This window comes from Ornithorhynchus anatinus, chromosome 14 (assembly GCF_004115215.2).
Source record: "Ornithorhynchus anatinus isolate Pmale09 chromosome 14, mOrnAna1.pri.v4, whole genome shotgun sequence".
NCBI lineage: Eukaryota > Metazoa > Chordata > Mammalia > Monotremata > Ornithorhynchidae > Ornithorhynchus > Ornithorhynchus anatinus.
The window spans coordinates 23,913,274-23,933,242 of NC_041741.1; the positions used below are offsets into that span (position 1 = coordinate 23,913,274).

Below are 19,969 nucleotides of genomic sequence, written 5' to 3' on the forward strand. Positions count from 1 at the left end.
TTTATTTCCCAAATGTAGACAATCCATTCTAACAACTTTAGGATTTTAAAATGAATTGGAATTACTTTCAAATTAATATTTTGTGTCCAACATCCCATCAATTAATCCTATTCAAACAAAATTGCCTTTTACAGTTGCTCTAAATCATCAGCAATACACATTTTTGAGTAGTCAAGATTGAAGAATGTTCTCTGGTTCTTACTGGTACTGTTAGAAAAACATTTTCTCAAGTATTGAAAACTCGTATTGATTTCTTTTCTCCTTAAATGTGTGATTTCATATATTTTTATATTGAATAGAAGTAAGGCTATGACCCTACTCTAGATGAGAAGTAGCTTGGCCTACTGGAAAGAGCACAGGCCCGGAAGTCTGAGGACCTGGATGTTAATTCTGGCTCCATCACTTGCCTGCTGTGTGACTTTTGGCAAGTCACTTAACTTCTCTGTTTCTTAGTTTTCAAATCTGTAACATGGGGATTCATTCCTAATCCCTTCTACCCCTGTGAGCCCCAAGTAGGGCAGTGATTGTGTACAAACTACATCTTGTATTTACCTCAATGCTTAATACAGGGCTTGGCACATGAAAAGCACTTAAGTACCATCATCATTATTATGATAATTATTGGTTGCATTTAATCCCCTGTACTATTTGGCACAACTTCATGTCCTATGAAGTCATATTTCCTGTCTCCCTAATAATAAGAATTATGATATTTGTTTAGCATTTACTATGGTATTGTTTAGCATTTACTGAACTAAGTGCTGGGGGTGGATATGAACAAATCCAGTTGGACATGGTCCCTGTCCCATGTGGGGTCATAGTTCCAATCCCCATTTTACAGATGCCATATCTGTGAGGCGCAGAGAAGTCACGTCACTTGTTAAAGGACCCAGAGTAGATGGGTGGTGGAGCAGGAATGAGAAGCCATGATCTCCTGACTCCCGGGCCCATGCTCTATCTACTATACCATGCTGCATCTCTTATGCCATGCTGCTTCTCCCTAGAAATCGAAAAGTTCTTGAAGGAACACAAGACAGGAAGTTGCATTTAACTGCACATCCAGCGTGGATGCCAATCTGCCTCTTGGCAGTCTGATGCTCATGGGCAGTTGAAGAACGCATTTGTGACTTTGGCTGACAAGGGGGAAATAATTGACGAGAGATGCCAGATTACAGTCACTAGGTTCCCGTCCCATATCCCATTGCTGTCTGGGAGTTGGAAAAGTTGTGTGTGTGTACATCAGAGCCGATATGTGAAAAATTAATTGATCACTTGATGCTATTTATTGAGCACTTTCTCTGTGCCAAGCACTGTACTAAGCACTTAAAACAGTTACTGTATTCCAGAGTACTGTATTAAGCATTTGAGAGAGTGCATTAGAGTACCTAAACTCTAACCTCAAGGAATTTAGCTAGACTGACAAGTGGCATTGAGATAGGAGGGGAGAAAGAATCACTGGAAGGTTTTGAGAGGTTTAGTTACATCGTTGTGGTGGTGAAACAGGAAGTTTTATTATCTGGTTGTCATGGGCTGGAATCTGTGAAGCCAGTAGCTCCAAGGAAGAGTGGAAGGAGGCCCAGGGAGGATGTAGAGTGGGTAGCAGCATGGATGATTGCTATGGCCACCAAAGAAGAGTAGGAGGAAGTTAGGCCCCACAGCCAGACTGCCACACCACTTTCCTGGAGGTCGGCTCCCTTCGTCTCACCCCAACTAGAAGCAACACCCAAACAAATCCGTCTAGAGGTCTACCAGGAGATAGGTTTAGCATCCTCGCCGTGGGCAGGGACTCTGTTTATTATGTTGTACTCTCCTGAGCACTTAATACAGTACTCTGCACACAGTAAGCACTCAGTAGATGGGATTGAATGAATGCATCCTCAAAATTGTGAAAGCGGTACATCTGGGCTCACAAGTTAGGTTTACAGCTCCCCAGACTGGGAGATCCAGGCTTCTGGAGGTGTTTCTGCCTTTCAAGTGGGGAAGCAGCATGGCCCAGTGGAAAGAGCATGGCCTGGGAGTCAGAAAGACGTAGGTTCTAATCCCAGCTCCATCACTTGTCTGCTCCCACTTGTCTTGGACAAGTCACTTCACTTCTTTATGTCTGTTACCTCATCTGTAAAATGAGGTTAATCCATGTGGGACAGGGACTGTGTCCAACCTGTTCAGCTTGTGCGGTGTCTGGCATATAGTAAGCGCTTAAATGCCATTCAGAAAATAAAAAAGAGGAGTAGTAAGAGAGAAGTGAGAATTCCAGAGTGATAAAAGGATGAATCAGATAGCATGAGCATTGGTACCTATGTCTCTTCTCCAGTGATTGACATGTTGACAGGATGACTTTGACACACTTTGCCATTATGTTGGATTTTTTTTTAAGATATTTAAGTGCTTACTACATGTCAAAAACTTTTTTGAGGGTGAGGGTAGATACGAGATTATTCGGGATGGACACAGGTCCTATCCCTCATGGGTCTCACTGCCTAAGTAAGAGGGAGTAGGATTTCCCATTTGAGGAAACTGGGGTACAGAGCAAATAAGTAATTTGCCCAAGGTCACACAGCAAGCAGTTGGCAGAGCTAGGATTAGAACCAAGGTCTTCTGATTCCCAGGCCTCTGCTCTTTCCTCTAGACCACACTGCTAATGTTTTTCTTAGCCTGAACATGCCCATCAAGGGAATTTTGGCCAAGAATGGAATAATTATTTGTTGTATAGTATTATTAATGTATATTTTCATGAAATAAAGTGTATTGCATTTCTCTAAATCACTGATATTGATCAGGAGTAGAAACCAGTTATCTTGCTTTTGTTTTAAGGTATTTGTTAAGCACTTCCTATGTGGAAAACATAGTTCTAAGCACCGGGGTAGGAACAATTAAATTAGGTCAGACACAGTCCCTGTACCGCATGGGGCTCACAGTCTAAGTAGGAAGAAGAACAGCCATTCCCATTTTACAGTTGAGGAAACTGAAGCACAGAGAAGTTAAGTAACTTGTCCAAGGTCACACAGCAAGCAATTGTCAGAGCAATCGGAAGAGTTAGAATTAGAACTCAGATCCTCAGACTCCCAGGGCCACGATCTTTCCACTAGGCAGTGTTGCTTCTCAGATTTAACAGAAAAGGATGAGAAAACTTTCAATTAATCTATATTTTTTTTCTCAACAGCATCACTGAAATGACATAAGTTGGGTTGAAAATGGAAGCCCATGAAGAAAGGAAAAGATAACAATTGGAGCAAAGGAGTGCATGAATGGTTTTTCTTTGGAAGAAGCTGCTTTACATATGATTATGCTGATTCTTAAGGTTCCAGGACTGAATTGCAAATTGTCTTTTCTCAGTTCAATCAGTGGATATTTTCACCATTCCTCGGAGATATTGAAGTTGGGAGACGGTGTGTGATGGGAAAAGCAGCAAGTTTGGGTGTGTTTTTAGCCTTTGCATTTTGGATTAGTTTGCTGTCCTGCTGAAGAGATTCTGCTTTTGAGGGTCAACTATTGAATGTGATGGATTTACCTTCAGAAATGAGCAGACATGGGAAAAATCCAGTAAGTCACAAGTTAGAAGATCAGAAGAAGGTAAGTGTGGGTTTTTTGAGTTTTTCTTTAATATAATTATTTCAGTGTATAGAACTCTTTAAGATTCATTGTTAAACCTGCTTTAGCAGCTTATTGCTTTAGAACTGCAATGAGGAGAAGGCTGGGACCACTTGTTAGAGAGGCCGTAAATGAAGCAGTTCTTATGGGGAAGAATGTAAGAGGGTTGGCAAAACTACGTTTCCTGTTCCTAAACCTTAAAAGGAAATTAATTGCACAGGCCCCATTATGATTAAGATAAAGAATAAACAGCATTCTCCACTTTGCATTGATAGGCTGAAAAAGCTTGGATTTTGTTTTCTGAATACCCATTTTTTCAACTACCCATCTCTGCACACTGGTCTGGTTCTTTCCATATATCTCAACTTGCAATTTAGCATTTGGTCTCGAAGTAAATTAAACTGTACTAATTGTGTGTAAGAAGAGGAGATTAATATAATGGTACCAGATCCTTTGTTTCTGAACTAAGTTAGGCTTTGAATACACCTTCCTGGAAGATAAAAGATAATCACTCATGGCACCTTTTCTTTCTAGTGCTATAATTTGTGATTTGCTCAGAACAGACTTTTTTCAAAAAAATATTTTGAGTAGTTGTCATGACTGAATGCACTTATTCTTTGGTTACAGTTTTTGTCCAGCATAACTAATTCCAGACCTTCAAAGATGTGTAAGAACAGCAGTACAGTGCTGCATAATGGGGGCAAAAGGAACGGTGACATTATTGCTAAGTAGTCTTTTTACAGAGCGGCCACAAGATGGCTGAAAGCATGGCATGTCAGATCTAAGCCACCAATCCTCTTTGGGATAGAAAAAGAATGAGAATTTGATCTGAACTTGGGAACATTTATATTGATTGAGAGATGAGGTAATACGTTTTCTATACCCTGATCTGTGAGCAATGAAACTCCTGGTTTAAATTGTCGTAAGCTGATTTTCTAAACAGTAGGCTAGGAAATGGCATGCTTTATGTTTACAATCTTGAGTCTTTTATACATACTATGACTCCTCCATCATGTTGGCATATTGCTTTCCACTAAAGTGCTTTTCAGTTGCATTTGAGCACAGACCACTGGAATAATAGAACCTCAGTAGGTAGTAGAAATGTCACATCCATGTAATTAATTTTGACCTTGAACGGAAAGCCGGAGATGAGTACTTTACTCAAAGTCTAATTATAGCAGCTGCAGGTTCAGATAGCACTGGGGCCCTATTTTATGGCCGCCGTGTGTTAGACCAGGATATTTGGTCAGAGTTGATAATGTATCGAATTTTGTCAGGATACTCTTGACAAAACTATACCAATGGTTTTTTATTGAGGAAATCTATTTGGGGTTTGGAGCTTTTAGAAAATATTAGATCATCTTGCTCAGCATCTCTAGACAGTAACAGTGTCAGAAGCATAAAGGCACATATGAAAAATGACTCAATTTGCTGCAGGTGTCCAGAAGTCTTTGAAATGGATTCCCACTTTAATTTTTTAGAGCCATTGGCCTCAGTAGCTTTGTCTTTATTTTCAGACAGCCAGAGAAAATGCTCCCAAACATGCCCATTTCAAAGAGGTTGAAAATCATTTTAAAGATGCCCGGCTTTGTCATTAATGAGAATGATGGAAAGAAGGAAGAGACTGACTGCTACCTTAATCCCAGGTTCAGGTTAATTTGTGTGTCTGGAAAGATGGTCACTTAAATAGTGTTCTCTTGAATATTTTCTATTAAAAAGCACACCATTTTAACTGATGCTGAAAGTAAATTCTGCATCTGAGAGTAATTTTACTGGTGAAATATTCTCATGAGATGGATATTTCAACAGATAACCCGGTGGGCACTTCAAAATGGCATGACCTTGATGACTGTGGATAGCAGAAGAAGCTCCTACCACTGTTGAGCTGGGTTTTGCTGGGCTCTTTGACAATGCAAAATTCCAAACCGTTGGCTTCAGTGTTGTCCTACAGCTGCCTCTTTTTTGCCTAGTAACTGTCTTTTCCAGCTACAGCTCTATTCTTCACTCCTTCCAAGCAAAACTCCTCTTCCACTTGCCCTCACCTCTTCTATGTCCAACCCATTGTTCATTCCTTTCTTCCTGCCTGGAATGTCCTTCTCCTTTGACTTTGCCAACCCACATCTCTGCTCTCCAAAGCCCTACTAAAAAGTTACACCCATGTAAAGACATCCCCTGATCTATACTTTCATCAGATGATCCCATCATCCAGCTCAGGACTCAGGGATTTATCTGTAATATATGTAGTATATTTTTATGTGTGAATTTGTATTGTTGATATCTAATCCATTACTCCTTGTTTCCTTCATTAAACTATAAACTCCTAAAAGGGCAAAATTGTATCTTACATATTTCTTTTGAAAGAAGGCATTTGATTGAAGTTTTTGCTACTGATACTGTGGGTTTAGCAATCGTCATGATTTATAATGCACCTGCACTGTGCTGTTTGGGAGAGTACCACAGATAGGAGATACAGTTGCCATCAAGGGGGATACAGTCTACCGACAGTCCAGCAAGAAGGCACTGGTTGTGTGGGTGTATACTGGGAGTGCAGGAAACTGAAGTGCAGATGGAGAATTTCAAATGGAACTCAGATAAGGGTACAGTTTTTAAGAAAATCTGAAACTGCCTGAGATCATCTTTGTTCTGCCTTTTTAATGTGACTTCAAAAAAAAAAAGAGGTTGTATATGTGTGTATGAGTGCAATAGGTTGTTACATAAACAATCTCTCATATGTGAAGATTTAGACTAATGCCGGTTCCTTTCCCTTAAGCAGACCAAGGCTATCTGATGTTCTGTTTCAGGCAGCCTTTATTTATTGCATCTCAGTAAGGAGAGAGAGCTCTCCCTGAGTCTGGACCAAACCTGTGAGATTCCTGAAAATGAGAAGGATGAGATGACCCCAATTCTGGTCTCATTTCACTGATGATGGTCAGCATTGTAAAGAACCCTGCTCCCTTCCTTGAAGGGGTGATATGAAGAGAGTTGAAGTTATTTTTGAATCAGATTCTTCTTCTTTTGTTCCTCTATTTCTGCCAGTCATTATGAAAATGGGGAAGAGGGCATTATAAGTTCATGGAGGATTCCAGTGGGGAGAGTTCTAGACACTGCTGCCTCCGGTGCATGGCAAAATATGTCATGCCAGGTTAGGAAGCATGCAGTTGAGGGCATCTGGGAGCAGTTCAACAATGGCTTAAAGCAGCGTGGCTTCGTGGAAAGAATAAGGACCTGAAAATCAGTGGGCCTGCATTCCAATTCAGGCACCACTGCTTATTTGCTGTGTTACATAGCTTCTCTGTGCCTCAATTTCCTCATCTGTAAAATGGGGATTCAGTTCCTGTTCTCTCTCCTTCTTACACTTGTCCACTTCCCTTCCTGTCCACCATCTTCAGCTGTTCGCTGTCCAGTGGTTCTCCATCACTGCTTCCAAACATGCTCATGAATCCCCTGTTTTCTTGTTTAAACCCTCCCTTAACCCCGTGGCTCCCACCAGGTTACCAACGACTTTCTTCTTGCTAATTCCAATGTTCTGTACTCCATCCTAATCCTCCTCAACCACTCAGTAGCCTGTGACACTGTGACTCACTATCTTCTTCCTGAAATACTATCTAACACAGTCCACTCCTGGTTCTCCTCCCACCTCTCTAGAGACTTCTTCTCGGTCTCTTTTGCATAATACACCCTCTAATTATGAAGGTCCCATAAAGCTCAATTCTTGGTCCCTTTTATTCATATACACCCCATTTCTATTCATCTTAGAGAACTCCTAAGGCTTCAACTACCAGCTATTGGGGCTGACCTCTCTCCTTCTCTGCAGTTTCCATTTCCTCTTGCCTTCAGGACATCTCTACTTGGATGTCTCACTGACACCTCAAACTCAACATGCCCAAAACAGACCTCCTCACCTTCCCATCCCAAACCTGTCCACCTCATGTTTAACCATCACTGTAGATAACACCACCATCCTTCCTGTCTCTCAAACCCATAATCTTGGCATTATCCTTAACTCATCTCTCTTAATCCATATATTCAATCTGTCACCAAATCCCATTGGTTCTACCTTCACAGCATCTCTAGAATCCACACCTTCCTTCAATCCAAACTGCTGCTATGCTGATCTATGTGCTTATGATATCTTGCCTTGACTACATCAGTTCTTCGCTATTCTCCCTACCTCCTGTGTCTCCCCAAATTCACTCTGCCCACCCCCACCCCGTGTCATTTTCTAAGAAAAATTCAGTGCACATCTTCCTACCTATCATGATTCTCCAGTGGTTGCCCATCCATCTCCACAGCAAACAGAAACTCCTTATCATCAATTTTAAAGCTCTCTATTAACTTCCCCCTTCCTGCCTTACCTCTCTGATGTCCTACTACAACCCAGCCTGTACACTTCACTCCTCTTATGCCAACCTACTTATCATACCTTGATCTTGTCTATCTCATTGCTGACCCCCTTGCCTACTTTCTTCCTCTGGACTGGAACTCCCTCCCTCTTCATACACAACAGACCATCACTCTCCCCACCTTCAAAGCTTTATTAAAGACACATCTCCTTCAAGAGGCCTTCCCCAGTTAAGCCCTAATTTCCCCTAATCCTGCTTCCTTCTTGTCAATTATGGACTTGGATCCCAGAAAATGGCTGGATCAAGCAACAATCTGATAGCCTCAACTCCTTCTAAAACCTGTTTCTCATAGTTACAGAATACTCTTTCTGCCTAATGCAGCCTTTCTAGGACACTGCTGCCAAACTCAGCTTCCAGTGTATTCAACTATGCTGTATGTAAGGTGCTGAGTTTCAGGGACTTTGGATTGCAGACATTAATACTTGTGGTATTTGTTAAGCATTTGCCATATGCCAAGCATTCTACGAAGTGCTGGGGCAAATATAAGATAATCAAGCCCCACAGGGGGCTCACAGTCCAAGCAGTATAGAGAACAGGTTTTAAATCCTCATTTACAGATTAGGAAACAGAAGCATATGGAAGTGAAATGACTTGCTGAGAGTCATACAGCAGATGTGGAAGAGTAGGGGTTAGAACTCAGATCCTCTGACTCCTAGGTCTGTGCTCTTTCCACTAGGCCACATTGCTTCTCAATAGAGTATAAGCTCACTGTGGGCAGGGATTATCACTGTTTATTGTTGTGTTGTACTTTCCCAAGTGCTTAGTATAATGCTCTGCACACAGTAAGCACTCAATAAATATGATTGAATGAATAAAGGCATTATTGTTCTCCAAGACAGCAGGCAGCTTGCTTCAGGTACAAAAAGTGGCAAAAACAGGGAACGATGCAGCTGAAATTGGCTTTTCATGTCTTTTTTAAGGTTAGTTAAGAGATATCTAGTGTTGAGGCAGTACCTTAAAAGACAGAATGTGGAAGAAGAGAGGTTTGAGCTAAGGTAAACATTGAATGCACTGGTAAAACCAGGGTAATTTCCCTGTGAGAAAGATAATTCTAAGAAATGTTAGCATTTAATTGGTGTTATGGGAAAGAGTGTTATGGGGGGATCCTGATATATAATCTTGTGAGTTCTTGTGTGAGAATGTGGATACAAAATAAAACTTTAGTAAATAGTGTAAATTGCACTATATTCAATTCCTGTTTTCACAATTGCCCATTAGTATATTTGAGAAAATTCCTTTTGGAAGTTTAGGAAAATATTACTGAGACTTTTTGAACACAACCAATTTCTGAATCAACAGTTAATATTTTACTGGGAGAGAAGGAATGAGAATGTCTTTATTACTATCATATCTCTTATTGAAAATGATTGTTCATCATGAAAGTGAGATATATTTCCCCCCTCAAGAGCCTCTAGTGGTTGCCCATCCACCTCCACATCAAACGGAAACGCCTCACCATTGGCTTTAAAGCACTCTATCAGCTTGCCCCAACCTACCTCACCTCACTATTCCCCTACTACAACCCAGTCCATGCACCTCACTCCTCTAATGCTAACCTTTTCACTGTACCTCAATCTCGTTCATCTTGCCTCGAACCTCTTGCCCACATCCTGCCTCTGGCCTGGAATGCTCTCCCTTGTCTTATCTGATGGACAATTACTCTCCCCCAATTCAAAGTCTTATTGAAGGCACACCTCCTCTAAGAGGCCTTCCCAGACTAAGCCCACTTTTCATTTTCTTCATCTCCCTTCTGTATCGCCATGATTTGCTCCCTTTATTTATCCCCCCTTCCCAGCCCCATAACACTTAAGCACACTTGTATCTATTTATATTTGTATCTATCACACCCTCTAGACTATTAGGTTGCTTGGGGCAGGGAATGTGTCTTTTATATTGCATTCTCCCAACTGCTTAGTACAGTGCTCTGCACACAGTAAATAAATATGATTGACAGGCTTCATTATTAGGTTAAGCATTTCTTAGCATTTTAAGAAGACTCTAACCGTATTAAGACACATTTTTGGTAAGGTTAGAAGAATGAGAGCTTAAATTTGATAATACGTTATTCTGACCTGATCCTATTACATTTGTCATGTTAGGAGAAATTGGATTTAAAAGCTTTAAGTCCTAATTTATTTAGGATGGACAATTGATTTCAAGGAGACAATTTAGGAAGTTTTAACTTTTTGTTTCTTTCAAAAAGTGGTAGGAAGCAATTGTGTGGGAAAAGAGAACACCTTCATTATAAATATGTTAGGGAAAGGATTGTCAGCTGATGGATAAACTGAACCAGATGGCACTTCTCCATTCTGGGCATGCAGCAAACAATTTAGGAGGCCTAACAGTTTGGCCTTTCTGATGCTCAAGAACACATGTGACGTCTTGCATGCAAGCAAACTACAATGTCCCATCTTCTCCCAACCACAGGGAAACACGGCAAAAGGCTTGTCTTGGGAAATGGGCTGTTGCCATATTTAGAGGTTCCTAGCCTGGTGGTCTTCTTTTCATTAATTTAGTGTGAAATATTTTGATAAAAATGTGGGATCTTAATTCTCAGTGTTCAATTTTATTTTATATGAAATGAACATGTGAACACTGAACTATAAAAAGATTCTGTGCCTTGATTAATATGTTTAATTATGTTAATAGACATAATCCCCTCATTTACTTTCTTGTACTTTCTCATAAATGCTGATATCTGCAATAGATGACTAATAAAATGTGCAAATTCAGCACTGAAACAAAATAACTAATTAAAAAAGGCTAAGCATTTCCTCCTATGCCATTGCTTATAAACTCTCCTTTTTTTTTTTACAACAGAATATCGTACTATAAGCTCAGACAGTCATGATCAATGAAAAGTTTCAGAAAATCTTAAGCAAAATTCTTAACAGAATGTCATATCTCCTAGGCTGTGAGCTTGTTGTGGGCAGGAAATGTGTCGTTTGTTATATTTTATTCACTCTGGTTCTTAGTACAGTGCTTTGCACACAGTAAGCACTCAATGAATAAGATTAAATGAAATAGGATTGAATGAATATGCTCTCGTGAAGATGTTTGTCAAGTTAGCGGTTGTTAGTATTTGCATCTTTTGAGAGGAAAAAATGAACAACCTTGTATATTTAAAACTTCACATTAGATAGGATTTGGGGGAAGGAAGATCTGAAGTCTGTTGTTTAGAAGAGAAATTGGATTGAAATGTTAGAGAAAGGATCGTCAAGTGTGTCCAATCAGATTAGCTTGTATCCACCCCAGAGCTTAGTACAGTGACTGGTACATAGTAAGCGCTTAACAAATACCATACAAAATTTAAATAAATGGACAATTTTTCTGCTTTTGCCACTGTGGGTGGAGATGCCCCATATGTTATGACAGCCCATTACTCCTGCCCTGTCTAACGCAGAACCTATGGGTTACCCCTTTTCCCCTTGGGAATGGTCTTAAGCAGACTGAGGTTTCTCCTTCTTGGTTGCTGCAGCTGATAGAACTGCCCCGATGAATAGACTGTGAGCTCCATGTGGGATGGGGACTGTGTTTGACGTGATTATCTCATATTACCCCAGAGCTTGTGTAAGGGCTTAACAAACACTATAGTATCATCATCATCAGCTATTATTAGTAATCATCATCATCATTATAATAACAGGAGTGGCATAAAAGTAAAACTCTTTTATGGGCCTTAAAGTGGAATTGGCACTTGAAAAAAAGGAATGATTATACTTACCCCATTGCCTTGGTTCTTCCTTTATCTTCCACTACCAAATCAGACCTATTGGACAATGTCCTTTTCTTTTAAGGTGGCATATTCAATAACATGCTCTATTCATACCTTAATCCTGCTTGGGAATTTCTGTTGGAAATAGCCACTGCTAGGGGCCAGACCTTTTTGAAATTAAGAGTTTATTATTTGTTTGTGGGAACACAATCCCATTTACTCAGAGATCCTGTTTAAAGTGAGGCAACCCCCAAATAAACCCATCTTCCAAAACACCTTCCCCTATCTCCTCCAGTTAATAAGGGCCTCATTAGTTGGGGATGGGTGTGGAAAGAGGGAGTTACAGGATTCCTTATGCAGTAATAAACCGATTAATAAATATTTTTAGGGACTGGGATTTTCTCTTGGGAGTTGGTTGGAAAATTGGTCTGTGCTGCATTTCTACTGTTAATGAAGGTTGTATATTAATGATATAACCTCATTGTTAATGTATAAACAAATGGAAAGATAATAGTCTGCAGTGGGATCTCAACAAGATAAATCAAGACTGTTCCAAAGAGACTCTATTAGCAAATTGCAAAACCATTTGAAAGGTCAAAAAAAGTATCAAAGTACAGAATACACTATAATTTGGCAGAAATTGCTTAAAACATCTATTTTGGGGAAATTTAAGGGTGACAAGAATGCCTTTTGTTTTCTTTATATTTTTCATTGTATAAGTCAAGCATTAGTACTTTCAGGTTGAGCCCACTGAGCTACTTACAAAGAAACAATCAAAAGAGGTTGGTCTTTCTGGTGGCTAACTTGTTTTCCTGTTAAAAACGGATATTTGGACATCTTCACATTCATAAAGAGACTGGTTTTCAACGGAATCAGGCACTAGAATTGTAGTTTTCAAAGAGCAAGATTGCTACCCCTGCCCTGCTGGGGCTCTAGAATATGCAGGGAACAAGCAGCATGGCTTAGTGGCTAGAGCAGGGGCCTGAGGATCAGAAGGACCTGGGTTCTAATCCTGGCTCCACCACATGTCTGCTATGTGACCTTGGAAAAGTCACTTCACTTATCTGTGCTTCAACTGCCTCATCTGTTAAATGGGGATTAATAACTCTGAGTCCCATGTGGGCCATGGACTGTGTCCAACCTGCTTAGCTTGTATCTAGCACAGTACTTAGTACAGTGCCTGGACCATACTAAGCGCTTAACAAATACCAGGGAAAAACAAAAATCTGAGTGGGCTATTTATGGTGGAAGCCAAGCCCTGACCCCTAAAGGAGCAGGCAGGTTGAAGTCAAGTACCTAAACCTGGAGAACACTGGGTGAATGAGGCTCCGTCTCACTGAAGATGGTTTGCCAGTCACTCAAACCTGAAGAACACTGAGGAAAAGCGGGCTCTATCTCACTGAAGATGGTTTGCCAGGATTCATGTAGGGTTTTAGAACAGCCCCTATCCAAAAAAATATTGTACTAAACCAGCATGTGGAATCATTAATTGCATTAGCCTGTTTTTCTAGGAACTGCGGGTCCAATTATTTAATAATAGCAAGCCACTCAGAGGCAGAAACTAAATTTCTGACTCGTAGTGATGTCTCAGTACGGTGACCCAGGTTTTCCCAACAATAAGGAAAACAATGTTTACCCTGCCAGTGCTGGATAAGCTAACATTTCAATACAACTCTGTGACACTGTATGCTCCCAAGTGCTCTGAGCACAATAAGTGTTCAGAAAATACCCTTAATTTATTGATTGATATGTACAAGTAACATATAAATAAATGGATAAGTGCAAATACGTTAATAGGATTTGAGAGGTTGGCATGATCATGGAAGTGGGGAAACATTAAAGAGGAGATTGCATGGTTAGGAAATATAAGAATGAAGGGAATGTGGAGGGAGAGATTTGGGAGTGACCTAAAAAGAGTAGTCGGGGTGCCATAGATAAAGGGCAAAAATTAAGGGGACCCAGAGAAGAATGAGAACTGATGGAAAGAACTGGAGGAAAAAAACAGAACATAATATAGGTGAAGGATGCAGGATTCAAATGTTCAATCACCCAGCAAAATGTTTAGTGGTCCATGATTTCCGCCAGTTCTTCATAACAGTTGCCAGCTCGGTTCACAGACACACTTGTTTACAGAAATGTTCATATAAACTCCAGAAAATTTATTGAACAAATGTCCTGATTGTCCTATCTGACAACTATTGCTGTTCCTCCAGGCCCTAGAGAAATGAGATAACGGACAAAGATTGGTAGCTGTAATCCCATAAAATGACAACGCTAAAATCGGGAGCCTGACATTAACAAAAAGATTGATCGAGGGAACGTTAAAATGAATTACCTGTTCTTGGTTTGCATTTGTAATAGATGAATACAACTGGAATGGATTGTGCTAGAGGATTTATTATAGGTCAAATGAATCACTGTATGACTGATGACATTAATGATCTTTGTACCTGATGAGGCTAGAAAAATATACAAATGCATACAAAGCCACTGAGCAGCGTGGCTCAGTGGAAAAAGCATGGGCTTTGGAGTCAGAGGTCATGGGTTCAAATCCCAGCTCGGCCACTTGTCAGCTGTGTGACTTTGAGCAAGTCACTTAACTTCTCGGTGCCCCAGTTACCTCATCTGCAAAATGGGGATTAAGACTGTGAGCCCCACGTGGGACAAACTGATTCCCCTGTGTCTACCCCAGCGCTTAGAACAGTGCTCGGCACATAGTAAGCGCTTAACAAATACCAACATTATTATTATTATTATTATTATGTATGCACAGATTTAAAATGCTTCTCTTTGTAGATTTTAATGAATGTCATTTACTTCAGAAGAATGTGAGGCTAAATAATATGATACATAGGAATATGAACAAGTGTGCATTGGGACAGAATAAGGTCTATCCAACTGCAAACTGTGTCTTGAACAGTGACACCACAGCGTGTTTGGAGGGGACCTATCAAAGTCACAATGAGTTATTCAGCAAAAAGAAACCACCTAAGTATTCTTATTATTATTGGATTGACAGAACTTGACCCACTTAAGTATTCTTCATAGCTATTAGCTAGAGAGCTTTGTTAACATTGTGTTAGGGCATAAAAAATTCCTGCTGGGGAGCTATCATTCTTTACTTTTTAATTATATTTGTCAAGCGCTTATTATGTGCCAAGCACAGTACTAAGCACTGGGGTAGATACAAGATAATCAGGTTGGGCACACCCCATGTTTCCCGTGAGGTTCCCAGTCTGAATCCCCATTTTACAGATGTGATAACTGAGTCTTAGAGGAGTTAAGTGACTTGATCAAGGTGTCACAGCAGACGAGTGGAGGAGCCAGGATTTGAACCCTCATCCTTCTGCCTCCCAGGCCTTGGCTCTTGCCACCAGGTCAATTTCCTTAGAGAAGCAGCATGGCTCATTGGGAAAACCCCGGGCATGGGAGTCAGAGGTCATCGGATCTAATCCCGCCTCCGCCGCTTGCCAGCTGTGACTTTGGGCAAGTCACTTCACTTCTCTGTGCCCCAGTTACCTCATCTGTAAAATGGGGATGAAAACTGTGAGCCCCACGTGGGACAACCTGATCACTTTGTATCCTCCCAGCGCTTAGAACAGTGCTTTGCACATAGTAAGCGCTTAACAAATACCACCATTATTATTATTCTCAGTAGAGGAGACCCTTTCAATCTGGAGTGGATATTCCCCAAAGCCTGCCAGAGCTTCAGTTCTGTGGGTCTCAGCTGGAGATAATCTCAGTGACAAATAAAAACTGTAAAAATCACCAAAGCAGAAGAACTACAAGCAAACATGCGTTGAACAAGAAATAAATCATCCTTACCAAGTGAAATAGCTGCTTTTCATTGAAGACTGGGTGGGGAGGGACGATTTGAAGCCTCTTTTGAAAGAGGGCCTTCAGTAGCTTCTCCTCTGGTCCAGGCTCTTTCAGGACCTGGAGATAAACATGTCAAGGAAGACAGAGTGGAAGAAGGAAGGCTGCGTTAAGGTTCCCTCATGGACATTGAGTTAGGTGAGCCCCCAGATGACACGAGCTCCTGGACTGAAAGGGAGAAGAATCATCAAAGATCCCCTTACATCTCCTTTTAACCCATACTTCCTATTATTTCCTTGCCTGTTTTTCTTCCTTTTCTGTACCCACCCCATTCATCTCTAGCGTGGCTCAGTGGAAAGAGCCTGGGCTTTGGAGTCAGAGCTCATGAGTTCGAATCCCAGCTCTGCCACCTGTCAGCTGTGTGACTGTGGGTAAGTCATTTAACTTCTCTGTGCCTCAGTTACCTCAGCTGTAAAATGAGGATGAAGACTGTGAGCCCCACGTGGGACAACCTGATTCCCTTGTGTCTACCCCAGCGCTTAGAACAGTGCTCTGCACATAGTAAGCGCTTAAATACTAACATTATTATTATTATCTCTACTCCTTTCCCCCCACTCCTCTGACAAGGGGATCTAGTGGAAAGATCACAGGCCTAGGAGTCAGCAGACCTGGATTAGAATGTGGCTCAGCCACATGTCTGCTGTGAGACCTTGGGCAAGTCACTTCACTTCTCTCTGCCTCAGCTTTCTCATCTGTAAAATGGGGGATTTAATACCTGTTCTTTCTCTCCCTTAGACTTAGAGTCCCATGTTGGGCAGACACTGTCCGTTCTGATTTTCTTGTTCCTATCCCAGCACTTAGAGTGCTTGGCACATAGTAAGTGCTTTACAAATTCCACAAATATCACGATTATCAGTGATTTTTATATGCTTTCCTCTGTGACATCATGTGACACCTACTACCTTCTTTTTTCCCCTTCTCCCTCTCCATCCCCTTTGGGAGAAGTGTTGGGCTAAATAAGTTATTTTTATAACATGAAAATTGGAAGAACAAGTTGCTACAGGACCTTCCTTATGGAAGATAATCAGTTGTTTCTTGTCATCTTCCTTATTTCCTAGCTCTACTGTGCTTGTTCACCTCCACTAAATGGATAAACTGTCTTAAATTCCACTTAATGTTAAGGTAAATGATTCTTTTCAACAGTGAATTACATAGTTTGTCTTCCATGATATAAATAATGTTTTTATCCATTTCTAAACTCCTTCTCCTTTTGTTGTAATTCAAGTCAGTTATACTATGCTTTATGTTATAAGAAATGAAATTAAATTGATGAAAATAAGCTCTTTGAAGGCAGAGATTGTGTCTACCAAGTGTACTGCACTTCCTCAAATGTTTAGTGCAATGTTCTGCACACAGTAAGTCCTCAGAAAATATCATTAATTAGAAGCAAGTTCTAGGAAAAGGACAAATATATCTGCAGAAGAGTTAGAGAGAATGGAATATTCTCTCACTGGACTATTCAACGGAGACCCTGATTTTTGTTATCAGAATATGGAGAGAGCAAAAAATGAATTTTTGAATGGCTTGAGTTCCCGAGTTAAAGGGCTTTTAGTGGCTGGTTATGGAAACCAAGGAGCTAAATCTTTACTTGAAAATGAAGTAAACTTCCATCCTTTATAAAACAAGAATATTTTAGAGATAATTCAATAATCATTAACTGATGCCTTAGTCTATAGATCATTGTTTTTACCACCTAGGATCTTTTTTCATTCCTTTTAAACTAAATAATATCTTATGCTTGTTGTCACTCTTAATTATCTGAGGTGAGAAACGAGAACAACTTCAGCCATGCTTCCAATGCCTAGGTAAATGTGCCCAGTGATTACAGCCAGAGCAATTGTCCTTGTTGAAAGTTCTTGACTGTAATGTTGATACGACATTAATCAGTGACAGATCTGAAAGCATTGAGTTGCCTTTTGAGTTGAAACTGCAGAGAAGCAGATGAAATATTTGCTCTTGAATAATGCATTCTCTCCAAAGTAAATTCTCTGGCAGGTCTCATCAGATTAAATTTGCAGTTCAGACTACACAGTTGGGTAAAATGCCTGCTTTAGAACAAGAAGTGACTCAATAAAAGGAAAGGGGGAAAGATGTGACTCTTTATCACTTTTTGCAGCTGCATAGAGAGAAAATGAGAGGTAATTCTTGTAACAACTATGCACTGTGGACTGAAATGGAAGAGACAGACTATATACAATAGTATAATTGTGGTGTTTCTTTTGATTTGTAATCGGTTTTTCTCTTCTCTAAGTCGAGTTTTACTTTAATAAATACCAGTAAGTAAACCCCATTATGTGGAAAAAGAAATTCATTACCAACATGTAATGCTTATTGAAACTGCTTCTAATATTCAAAATTCCAAGGATTGAAATGTGCAAGTGATTATGACAAATGCTGTCATTTTCTTCTTTCCTAAAATGTCTCCATGAGGCTTTTTTAGTTCTATTAATATTCTCATAAATGTTTAACTTCAACAGTAATAAAAAGTCTTCCAAGGTTTTTTTTTCTTTTTAAATGAGCTCTCTGTGGATTAAGGATTGTAATAATGTTTTGGAAAACTACACTAATGTAATTAGCATAAAATCCTTTTGTTTTAAAGGCTCTGAAAATCCTACCTTACTACCATTTGGCTTCTTGAATGATTTATCAACAATTTTGAGAAGGTCCCTTGTATAATTCTTACAAAGGCAGACCTACCAGTATAAGTAGAAACTGTGTAGCCATAGAGTAAAGAAACTTTCTGCCCCCTCAGACGTGGTTCAAAGTGATTCATGGGGAAGAATAGGGAAATGCATTGTTTTTAATCAGGATATAGGGCCAGCAATTTATCAGTCAGGAGGTACCCAGAAAGAACATTGCAATACGCACTTCCATTCCTCCTCTCACCACACCTGCCAATCAGGTTCCAGCACGCCCATCCTTATAATTCCATGTAAATCTACAAGGGCAGAAAGTCTGGCAGACTACATAATTTATAAACAGAACAGCTAGACATGTTTCATGCAATAGCCCCCCAGATGAGTGAAATTTACATGTAAAGTACTTTCACAGTTCATCTTCCCCATATACTTTCCAGTACTTTACCTGGCTACCCGTTTTTAAAGTTACTCTTTAGTTAAACCACATCTGTTTAGTCAGTAAGTCATCCGTAAAATGAGGCTTGCTTTGCATTGCTAAGGCGTTATAATTTATGTACTTAATCTCTCTTAGTTTTTGGAAGCCTGTCCAGTGGAAATAGAAACATTGACATCACAGCATGGCCTAGTGGATAGATCACGGGCCTAGGAGTCAGAAGAACCTGGATTCTTATCCTGACTCCACCTCTTGTCCTCTGTATGACCTTGGACAAGACACTTACTTTCTCTGTGCCTCCAATACTTCATCTGTAAAATGGGGATTGCAACTGTAAGCCCCATGTTGGATGTGGACTGCATGCAACCTGATTAGCTTGTATCTATTTCAGCATTTAATAAAGTGCCTGGCACATAGTAAATACTTAACAAATACCATAAAAAGACACCCCATTCCTCATCCTTGTGCTAAGTATTTGTGGGGCACATTATAAAGTAACAAGACTTAGCACTGGGGAAATATATCAAAACCTGCCTCAATCATCATCGTCAATAATCATTATTGGGTGCTTAACGTGTACAGAGTACTGGCACTGTAATAAGCACTTAGGAGAATACAATATAAAGGAGATTGTAGATACATTCCCTGCCTACAATGAGCTTTCAGTCTAGAGGGAAAATCTAGGTGCTAACAATCCAACATACATGGAAAATCCAACTTTAGAAAAGTGCACCTCCAGAAGGAACCCAGTCAGTTTCTCATTTGCTTTGCAAGAACAGACATTTTTTCCTCCATTGGATAGAGGCTTCAATTCCATAGGAGTGAGGGGTACTAATGACATCATTTCCTTGGCTTTTTGGATAGGGCAGGCAGCTGTTCTTGGAGCAGGAAAAGGGTCAAAGGTACAAAGTAGAAGGCAGAATTCTCCCTTTTCCTCTGCCTGCAGGATGGAATGCTGGCCTGGCCCTGGGGCCTGTGAGCTTCCTGCCAGGATCACCAGGTTTCAGCATTGAACTAGAGGTCCTTTCAGCCCAGATTCCTCTCTCCTACACTTCACTCCACCTCCGCTTCCCCCCTCCACGTCCTTCTCCTCACTGTTTTTCTTCTCTTTGTCCTCTCCTTCCCTGTCCTTTCCTCCTGCCCCTCCTCCTCCGCCCCTTCTCCTCCTCTTTCCCCTCATCCTTTCTCTTCTCCTCTTCCTCCTCTCCTCCACCTCATCCTCCTTTACCCTTCTCCTCTTTCTACTTTATCCTCCTCCTCCTTTTTCCTTCCCCTTTCCTCCTTCCCTCCTCTTCCTTTTCTCCTCCCTTTTTCC

General features: G+C 40.5%; 1 protein-coding gene across 1 annotated transcript in view; it reads left to right on the plus strand.

Moving 5' to 3' along the window:
• The window catches only part of NAV3 (neuron navigator 3), a 617,057-nt gene that overhangs the window by 10,730 nt on the left and 586,358 nt on the right, over positions 1-19,969 (plus strand). Inside the window, exon 2 of the mRNA XM_039914053.1 lies at positions 3,161-3,570. Coding sequence (XP_039769987.1) covers positions 3,499-3,570 — 72 coding nt within the window. The 5' untranslated portion in view covers positions 3,161-3,498. The remainder of the gene's footprint in view (positions 1-3,160; positions 3,571-19,969) is intronic.